At 41.5% G+C, this 10,907-nt stretch overlaps 1 protein-coding gene across 5 annotated transcripts in view; it reads left to right on the top strand.

The window, feature by feature from the left end:
• Positions 1-371: 371 nt before the first annotated feature.
• The window catches only part of LOC111266074 (uncharacterized), an 11,745-nt gene continuing 1,209 nt past the window's right edge, over positions 372-10,907 (top strand). For 4 of the 5 annotated variants that reach the window (XR_002683854.2, XR_002683853.2, XM_022843236.2 and 1 more), the window contains exons 1-3: positions 372-862; positions 4,105-4,170; positions 4,797-5,182. Coding sequence is in view for 3 of the 5 variants with exons in the window: in XM_022843236.2 (XP_022698971.1) it covers positions 4,819-5,182 (364 nt within the window). In the remaining 2 variants the exon portion in view is untranslated. The remainder of the gene's footprint in view (positions 863-4,104; positions 4,171-4,796; positions 5,183-10,907) is intronic. The other variant, XM_022843235.2, reaches the window with a different exon arrangement.

Here is a 10,907-nt window from a genome sequence, read left to right as displayed (position 1 = left end):
TGAATCAGCTGACGCTGCCCTACATCGTGCATTACATAAAGAACAGCAGAAATATACATATATATGCATATGCTGTTATTCACGCATTCTGAGTCATAGCCTTAATCACACGCTGTTCTATATATCATAGTTTCCTTCCGAAGATGCCTAACCTTGCGGTAGCAGGCTACTTATGTTTGACAATTATTTTACGATCTTTGACCATACTGACCTTAAATACACTCCATAAATGTTTTCCTTTCCTTATTTAATCACGCTTGCCGTGCAGTACACACGCCCTCATTTTTCAAAAACTCGCGCCAAAATCATGATTTGAATCACGTGATTTTCATCAACCTGATCACAAGGCATATACCCTGTTAAATGCCACCTTCGGACAAAAGGCAGTCGTTTAAAAATATGGCTTATCTCTGGTATTGGAAAGATGACGTGAATGTCGAAAACATTGGTGAACTTGCAATAGCTTGTAACTGGCAGTAAAAGTGCCGGACCTTTCGGCTGGCTACAGATAGGTGTACATATTCTGACCAGTGTTAGTGTGCCATTTCTTTTAGTACAGTATAAAGATAAATGCTTGCGCAGCTGTGAAGCTACGGGGGAGTTGTTACGGGACGTTAAAGTGATTAATTATTTTTTTGCCAAACCTAGTCATCACAACTGTACCCTGACACCCCACTACTAAATACGAAAGTCCAAAGCAACACCCTTCCATAATCTGACTGGAAGCTCGGCGGTCTTCGATTAGCAAGAAGAACGAATATCGCATTGGATTTCAGTGAAGATGCATCGACGTTAGCCACAGTCACACGGTTTCCGAGAAAAGGCCGCGTCTTAAGCTTGCTCAGCCACATCATCACATTGAGTAAGTTGTGCACAATCATTTGTTTGCAGGTTAAACTATTGTGTTAAAACAATATGTACAATAAGCGGCCGGCAAACAGATGGCATAGATCCCATAAGTTAGTTGTACAGATCTAAATGTTTAGATTAACTATCACAATAACAATAATCAACTTTCGATTGTACTGAAAGAGTCAGGAAATATCGTCCGAAAGCAATAGCTGATCGGTACCGGTATTTTACGTCGAGATATATGGAGACGTGCCTTTTCCTAAATACCCAGCTTTACATGCATAAAAATTAGGTGCCTTAGGATTTCATATTAGAAAAGGATATGACGTCTATAATAATCTAAATAATAGATATAAATAATTTTAATAACATGAAGCTCATTGTCAGAGATGAAGGTACACCTGTTGTTCTGTTCTACTTGATTGTATGATTGAACCTTCGTTAAGCTATTTTTATTAATAAGGTTCATAGCAAGGCCTACGGAAGCTATTTCAATGTGCAGAGTGATTCCCGGAAGTAGCCCGATTTACTGAAAAGGGTCATTTTCGCTGAGTCACACACATAAGTCATAGTTTTGCTTCGTGGGTTATTAAATGGGTCCGTACCAATATGGTCGAGTCATTTAAAGTAAAATAACCAGCAGTTCGAAAAATAAATTTAAAAGCTTTTTTTTTATTGATTTATAAGCTGATTTAATAATGCATTAAAGTACCTTTTTCGTCTCATATCTCCCCACCAGAAAGTTGGCAGGAATTATAAATCGAAAGGATTTTTACGTGTCCATTTGATTTAGAGTTCCGTGTGCTGCGTACAAATCGTGACCGACTTCAAAATAACGCATTTGATTTGTTTGCTTTGTGAAGCGTCACTGCTGATGATTCTGTTTGACGGCTGTCTGCGTATCTAGAACTGGTGCAATATTAATTTCGAGTATAAAAAGGATTGAATAATATAGTCGTAAATTTTATATGCTTTTTTTTTGTTGGTTGAGCATCGTGTTGTAACACATAGCAACTCGTAGAATAGGTAGGATAGTAGGGTGTTGAAAGGTTGTACTAAGAGATTTCTACTTAGGTGTATAGAAAAATTAAATAATTAACAGTTTTTGATTATAAAGTCACGTTTGTCGTGTACTGTATTGTCAGATGAGGCTCCGGGCTGTCGCGGTAAAAGAGAAATATGTGTTGGCAGGATTTGGGGTTGGCAGGGAAACTTAGGTGAAATTACGTAGTGCGGATCCTACACATCAGACCATAATACCAAATACAAATGGCCACCAGCAGGCACAAGTGTATATTAATCGCTATTGTCAATAAATGTCTATAATTTAACACCGTAAGCAGAGAACCTGTATACCTAAGCAGCCCAAAAGCTGTTATTGATGTTTCTTTCCTTTTTTCTTTCCATTTTTTTTTAACTTGTATAGTGCGTTTTCTAATTTTCATTGGATAGACTGTGGAGGCCTGACGTATTATAAGATACAATGGCAGGACAAGATGTTGAATTAGAAGAGAAGAATTTACCTTCTGGACGACTAAGTTTTTCTTACGATACTCAAACAGACGCGCCTCCGTAGTGGTAGTCTTAAAATCGATTGCGCATCTTTCAACAATGTAAAACAAATGAAGGGCACAACTCATTTGAAGCCAGTGGTTTTCAGTAATTCACTCTGCTATCTAGAGTGGATGGATATTCTTAATATTACACAGTACAGTTCTACTGTGTACTTCAAGAATTGCTTGTGAGAGCTGACTTTTTCCTTCTAGACCAAAACGAACTGTGTCCTAGCCCGAACCTAAACTACCAGGCAGACCCCTCACCATGCAAGATCTACCAAAAATACTAACATCGATTATGAAGCATTCTGCTATCTACCCGTAAAGCGTATTTCTGGTGTTTGCGACCCATATATGTCAGATACCGAATTAAAGCCCGCTCGTGGTGGCATGATGGGCAGCTGACTCGTTCTTCTTCGGCATGCATTATCATACTTTTAGCCATGTCTACATATAATGTCAATCAGTAACCGGATTCAAATAAGCTAATTTCTTCACTCGGAAATTTAATAAATACATTCAGTAATTGTAGTTAGTCGTTTTCAAATAGATAGCCATTTTCTGGTTTGGTTTTGAATACCTATTCTGGCAATGCTAAGGCAATTGCCAATGAATGCGTTAGACGTTGCGATAAAAACATACGATAGACTGAAAAGTTGCGCCATTATTTTGAGCACACAGGAGGACGATAAGGACAGGAGTTGTCCGGACTTATGCAAACTTGAACGGGCATAGCAGAATGCAAGCAAGAAAATTCAGCTAGGGTATGTGTTATGTTCGATGAGAATATAAACGGCGATCACGCACTCGTGGTGGACCCCTAGACCCGGCTGTACGGCTTAATACAAGCAGCTTACTAGTTCTGTTTGTCAGCTTCACGTACATTTTACAAACGTGTTCGCTTCTCTAAGTGGATACTGCCCATGTACAGCATTCACTGTCTACGTACAACATCTAAGCTGATGGGCGTGAACTGAAAGTAACAGGCCAAAAGACGCGTTAGCAACGCGCTATTGATAAACAACGCGTTTTTCTCGGATGCTAAATGTCTGTTTGAGGATCCAGGATAACCAGGGGCAGGGCTACGCGATTCTGTCAGATTTACCTAAGACGTTCTAACAGAGAACGTATCACAGGTACATGCATAGCTCATAGGACCTTAATAAAAGTTCGGACAAGCCAGTCGCCCTTGGAGTCACAAGGCTGCTTGAAGCGAAACCCGTATAAAAGGAGAGACGGCATTATCTAATAATAAAACAGATAACTTATCAAATGAAACTGCGTAATAATACGTTGCGTACATAATACAGGGTCCAGGTCCTGAATATTATACGTTTACATGTTTGGAGCTATTTGAAATACCTCCTAGTTCAATGGCACTTCGCTTGTAAAGAAGTCGGCCAACAAGAAGCTGATGAATCTCATCTGTTTTTCTTCATTAACTGTCTAATCAACATGGTTCGTTTTAACTGAGGTGAAAAGCCTCTAGAAATTCAGCGTCATATTTTTCACAGTATGATCAGTAAGTAAATGGTTTGTTTTTGTGTTGGAGAAGAAAGTTTACGCGCAGGATACGGCGCCGGCAAAATATCATTTAAAAAAGGTACTTTATTTACTAGAGATGATTCAATTAACATTCGCTCCCATACAGCATTGAGTCTATCCTGTTTCACTATTTCTCCCGTACTGTTGACAGGGTACTGTAAAACATCCTGTCTTCAAAGGAAGGGATCAGCGTGTGAATCATCGACTAAGTTAGCAGGTAACGATCTTTTAGCAGAAGCCCTTGAACCACTTATTACACATCGAAGTTTCGTATCTTCCAGACCTTCAACGATTCATCACCGAATCATTATATAACAATGCACGAATGAGTCTATATAAGTAAACAGTGATTCACGCAATTTCTTCCGATCGTTTAAGCCAAGCCCCGGGTTGGCATCGTGTCTCTGACTCAATTTTACTCACATATATGACACACAACCTGATTAACAGATGGTGACATTTAGAATTTGAGATGGAGTGCATGCATCAGAGTATCTAATAGGTTGAAAGCCTCATTTAATGGGGTGGAAAGAAGTGCTATCCGCAGCACTGTCTACCCAATTTCATTCAACGATCTATCCCTTGTCGTCCTATATAAATACGAAGAATGTGAGAGGTCACTTTGCAGAGAGCGCGGTTGGTGCTTCACCTCCTTTCCGATATCTGGCAGCCATTTCTATAAAACGAGATCGGTTTGCTGTGTTTTGTTAAAGCAAAGTTTACATTTCTCTTCATCTAACAGCCGTGTGAAGTAGGATCGTTAATCATACTGGCAACTAGTTCATATCGTCTATGCGAATTTATTTTCTGGCCTAATTTTTGGTTTATTTTCTTCTGAATCAGCAAGATTTAGTTGCGACGGGTCATGATGGCCGTCAGTAGTCAATGGCCTATGAGTCTGTCGGTGACATTGCTGACGAGCGCGGGGTTACTGAGCCTTAGCAGCGTAATCGAAGCCGCTCCACGGTTCCACGATGATAGGCCGAACCTTAGCACATCTGCGATCATTCAAACGCTCGGAAATGTTTTTCGTCTACCTGAAATACTCGGCGGCCGCATCAATGCCGATAGTGATGTTCGATTCGGTTTGGCTTCAGCGCCTGAAGATCCGCTCGTTGACGTAGTAGAGAGATTTGAGCCATCGGGTTCGCGAGGTGCGCGACTCTTCAACGATGAGGAATACGGTGATATCGCCGGGCCCTCGCCCACTCGATTCGCTGAAGACTACGGTAAGTTAACTTTTAAAATTGCCAGAGTTCTCGTCCTGTTGCTTATTATTCTAGAACGTTTTTTTTGCTATGGAAAAACGTATGAACCATGTTTTGGCTGTGCTGTCTAAAATAGACACTATATTAGAGACTGCTAATGCACCGTGAAATACTTATATTCCACGCGATGTTTCTTCTATTCGAAACTTTGCACTTAGACATTTTTTTGAATAGACTAACTTGTAAAATTCCGACACATTAGCTCACGAATATGGGCTATATTTGGCTAAAGTAGTGGGGCTTCCTTTCACTAACTAGCTAAACAATTGTTTTCTCTCGAGTCGCTGAATCAGTTAACAGATTGCTTCGGTATCCTCTAAAACGTCAAAAAAAATGACCAGGCCTATTTGCGTTCCTTTTGACATGAAAATCCTTGATTTGCGACAATAAAGCGGAAGTGATTGCCGCTGGTAGCTCGGAACGACAAATTACTTGAAATTTTGAAAAACTTCTCCACCGAGTTTTTGAAGTTCTACAGACGGCATAAAAATCATCGACGAATGAAGGTCGCCAAATCTCTATTCTAACAAGGATGCCAATTAAATTACAGTAAATGTAGTAGGATGTGAAATTAGAACAGAGCTCTGTTGAACGGTTCTATTTAGTTTGCAAATCCGCTTAGCACCAGAAAGTATCATACCGGTTCATTTATAGGTTAGGCTAAATCCGCTGTCGGCGATTCCGGTACCTATTTGGCTGATGTCAGCAGTGAGCTGGCTGACGGCCAGACGTCTTGCGAAAATTTGTTCTTTCAAATTGTTAGGAACAAACGATTTTTCTCAAGGAAAAAACAAATCTATCGGCTTGTACACTTCGCCTGCTAGCGTGCCATCAGTCTCGAAACGCCGCAGCCGATGACGATCGCGTCGATGGTGGATTGCGTTAACCAGACTCTTCCAATTTGTACTACTGCGCACTACCACGAAAGATTCGTAGGGAAAAGCGTGAAACATTTTTTTCAAGTTAAGATAACTACCGGAGCAATAGTGGTTTGAAAATTTTGAACAAAAAAACTTGAACTTGTCGCTCTACGATACAGAGATATTTGACGTTGAACCCGTAATTCGTATAGATTTAGGACAAAATGATGGTACAGAATGCAGTGGCATAAAATACCAGTAGAATCAAACGATCACGATATATAAGTACTTTTCGGCTCCATTAAACAAGCAAAGGAATCAGCAAGAAACTGTTATGGCCTTTTTCGACCGAATGAATTTTCGACTGGGGTTAGTTACCACGTGCTCCGAAGAACATGTCCAATATGGATTGAAACTCCGACTAAATCTGACGTAAATAAGGACTTTTAGTGGACGTGTGGCTAATGGAATCACATGGTATGGGTAATAGGTGGTAAATGGTACATTTGTCTCGAACATTTTAGAGAGCAGACAATCAATTCTAGCTTATTCAAGCACTGAACCTTTAACTGCTGCACTGTTCCAAGATATACGCCCATCGAAAACTATCGCAACGTTTGCCATAACTTTTAATTAAAGAAAAATACAATTCTCTTTAAACTTACATCCAAATTCAATTGTTTTAATCCCTCAATCAAATACATTCTGTCCTTCTTCCATATGAAATACTTCTCCTGACTGAATCTGAAATATGTCTGACTGTAGAGGAAGGGCAAAAGCTTTTTGATAGGCCAAGGGTCTTCATTTTGCGTTTGTGTTACATACAGTGGGCAAGTATATGTATCTTGCGCATATATGCAATATATGGCAAATGAGATTTGACTCTCTTTGTATGCTTAGTTCAGCCATTAGACGTTACCCTTAACTTAGTCCCATAGTCATCAATTTGACCCTACATATAGTAGTCTAACACACGGAGCATTTCCCTCGCATAAATTCATACCAGTTAATGATTGTGAAAAAGCTAGTCAAGAAGATGCCAAATTTTTGGCGCTCATGTCCTTCATCTCACAGAGCCCGGATGTCGAAAATGAGTGGTGCAAATATAGAGGTGAAGTGGTGGAGAAGACTGCCTACAACATTGCTAGGAGGATTAAGCCTTTCTTGAACGTGAGAATCCTTACAACCAAAAGAAGGAGGAACCCAGAAAAATTGCCCCAAGGGTTATCGACCACAACAACCCAAAGAGGCTTAAACAGCAAACCCACCCAGCTCAACTGAACTCTCAGAGCTGAACGTTCGAACAACTGAATCTGCTTCAAAAGGACTGCAGAACGAAGTCACCGTTAATAAAGCTTCGTTGAGTAAGGCAGTAGCAAGTCGAACGATTGGACTACGCTCAACGGGCTCCGCCAGCCTCAGTGGTCGAGGACTCTGTGAAGGAAATTGTGGCGGTATTGGCGACTGGCAGACTTTCGCGAAATCGATCACCGAGTTAGCAGCGGGACCAGGCCTAGGAGGAGACGCTAAAAATTGCACAGTGGAACTGTGAGATGGAACACTCCTCTCCCCGAAACCCCTAAACAATATAGTCATTTTCATGCCAAGACAGACTTGGACAACTAGCCCCTTTAACTTACCCCATATATATTCTATGCACTACTTTGCAATGAAGGACGACGCACCAGGCCGCCCTTTTGGAGGCATCTCCGTTTTCCAGAACCGTAAGGTACGCGACCTCGCTTTATGCCTAGTAGAAAATAACGTCATTGCCTTGCGTGGCCAGTGACTAAGTCTCGCAATAGCATAGGTATAGTCCGCTGATTCGACATTAATGTATGTAGTGATGGAGAAATTTGTCAGTATACTGGAACGGCTATCTTCTCGTTCCGTTCATGGCCAGTTACCCCAAACCCCCTACCTGAAATAACCGAACTCGAGACCCACTACATGCGCGGAGACCACAGCTTCTAGATAGTTACTCCTATCTCGAAATCGACTTCCCTACGACATGCGAGAAGTTCGGTTATCGGTATATTTGAGACAGGGATAGGATGAAAGTTCAGAGTGGGAATCATTTACTGTCAGAGGATGCACGCAGTAGTGCTCACATACAGAGAACCTTACTGTCTAAATTGCATATCTAAGGATAGGAAACGTGCCGCCAGGAAACACGTTGACCAATTTCTCCCTGTACCTGAAGTGCTGAACATGTATATAATATATGTATATAGATTTAAGTGTAGCAGCTGATTCAGATTCTTCAATCTACAGTATAACATCATCGTACGCCCAGAAGCACAGCCCATGGTTTAACTATACTTTGTTCGGAAGGTCTAGATGGCATTAAAACTTATGACCGAAACACAGTCCCAGTTTTATATCTTATTCTCCCTCTTTAAGGCGTTCTGTCGAAAAACGTATGTGTTACAAAGACAAAAATACCTTGAAAGCTGGAGACCCATTTGATTGCCGATGCATTCGCTAGCGGCTTGCCTAATCAGCTCTCGGGTCCTTACGAATCGCTTTTCGACGCCAAGAGATATGACACCGCGTGTGGTTCCCTTTTTCCTCGCAGCGTGGGAAGAGGGATTTAGATACACGATACCCTTTAACCAGACTTCACAGTGCGGGAGCTCATGCAAGGTCTTGGGAGCTTACACAACAAAAAAAAACCGCTGATACAGATGAAATCTGCAACGTATATTTCAAATAAGCCGTCGTTCTGGCGCCGTTCTGAACAATACTAATATTATAGATGTTTATACGCTGGTGCTTTCGCAGCCCAGTCGAGAGATGCTACTTTAGCGATTCCTAAAAGAAAAACCTAATCTAACCGTGTGCTCGTCATGCTGGGGAATAGCCAAGAAGAACGTTTGTTTCAAGCTGCTTTCCGGTTGGCTGATTAAAGGACTAAACAGCTGCTTAGAAAGCGTATAGGTGAGCCCAGCAAAGCAGTAAGGGTTCCGGCAAGAACGCTCTAGATAGACGGCATGTAGGTCCCTGATGGCTGACGTCAGAAGATCACTTTTCATGCCGCACAATTTTAGATGTAGTGTTTGTCGATTTCAAGATTGCCTTGGACTCGGCGCCTACACACAAGGTTATGCTAACGATGGTCGAAAAGTGTAGACTTCTGGATAGGTAGATTGTCTCGGCGATTCTCTAGAAGTGAATAACCATCGATAATGGAGTAGCCAAACTAATTTCATTTTCAACCGGAGGGGGGATAATTTGGACACTTCCTTATTATTATTATTATCACCATCATCATCATCATCACCATAAAACGCTTATTAATTACTACCCTTATTCTTTTTCGATGTTGCTGAAGAACACCAGGCGGATAATTTTGTATGCGGATGACTTACTGATATATATGGGTCGAATGGGTTGCAAGTGGAACAAGCCCTTACCCCGCTCTAGTCGGCATTCACAGCGCTGGGATCAAGTGTAACCTGAGCACGACAAAGGCGATGAAGTCCGAAGGACAAATAGAACAGCGGCCATCAACACCTTGAATTTTGTCAAGCCGCGTTTTGCCTATGTAACCCTGTTTCCGTATTTAAGTTGCCCTTCTCCGTGGACGGAAAAAGTCTCACTGCGCATGTTACCGAAAAGTACTGTTGGCCATATGGGTGGTCAAATTGATTCATCGCTTATGCCTCGTTTCTGTCGAGTTTGTTCGATCTCGATCGTAACGTATGGTACATGCGTCATCTGGGGTAATTCTACAATAAAGGGCTTCGAACAATTCAACCGTTTCGAAGCCTCCTTTTTCAAACGAGCATCGGGACTACACATAATGACCCAAGATTGCTTCGCATGCCTTCTAGCCGAATTACAATTGCTGTCCAAAAACCTATATCGTCACTTTGAACTCCCAGCAACGAGAGCCTTCGAGACGAGTTTTGGAGATTGAGAACAAGGGCTGAGAGCCGATATTAATGGGGTTTTTCTTGCCTGGGTACGATGAGACACAACGAGTGGAAAGGGGCGAACCAAGTAGACCGACATGTCCACTCTTGTTTTGCCGTGCCTGAGCCTTACCATAGTCTCCGCAGAGAACCAGGTTTCCACAAACGTGACGATACAAACTCATGCCGCTTGTTACCCTTTAATTTCAAATTAGTTTTACGAACACTACAAGACCCGTGTAACTGGGGTGACGCAGACTGCCTATAATGGTCCTGATTTACCGTGTTATGTTGTTGACCTCTCTGGAAATTTTTTTTAATCAATGTAAAGTGAATAACAAAAATTAGATTCAATTAATGGTCACATTGACGCATACGCTAGACTTTAACTAATTGCCTTATTATTGCTTGAAGGCGCGACGTTTATTGTAGGTCGAAATTGCGTTTAGATTTACGTTGAAGTACACTAACAGCGTTCTTCTTCTCTCTTTGCTTTTCTAGAACCGATAGAAGTAGCTGTTAGTTGTAGCTGGCGAAAAGTGACTTCAACAGCGCCACTTTGAGCCGTCTTCCTTTGCCATGGGCCATTTTGCTCCATTTGTTTGGTAGCACTCGTTGATTCGGCACATAAACATGCTAATTTTCGACTGAGTTTACATTGTCGCTGGCAAATGTCAGTGCTAGATTCTCGTCTCATGCCCTCGTGCGGGCAGTGCTTTTCTCTACGATTTCGTTATTTATTTCTGTGTATGTATATATGTAAATATACGTACTGGCTGGTATAAAAGCAAACCATTTTCTACTGTATGTTGGGCCTATCGAAAAAATCGCCGGACTCCAAGGTAATTAGTGTTCCTGTTAACGTTTGATGCAGTAGCTGGCAGTGACTCCGGCGTTTTAATAAAGTTC

This window comes from Varroa jacobsoni, unplaced genomic scaffold, assembly GCF_002532875.2.
Source record: "Varroa jacobsoni isolate VJ856 unplaced genomic scaffold, vjacob_1.0 scaffold_1048, whole genome shotgun sequence".
NCBI classification, from domain to species: Eukaryota; Metazoa; Arthropoda; class Arachnida; order Mesostigmata; family Varroidae; genus Varroa; species Varroa jacobsoni.
This window is presented reverse-complemented; position numbering and strand designations above follow the sequence as displayed.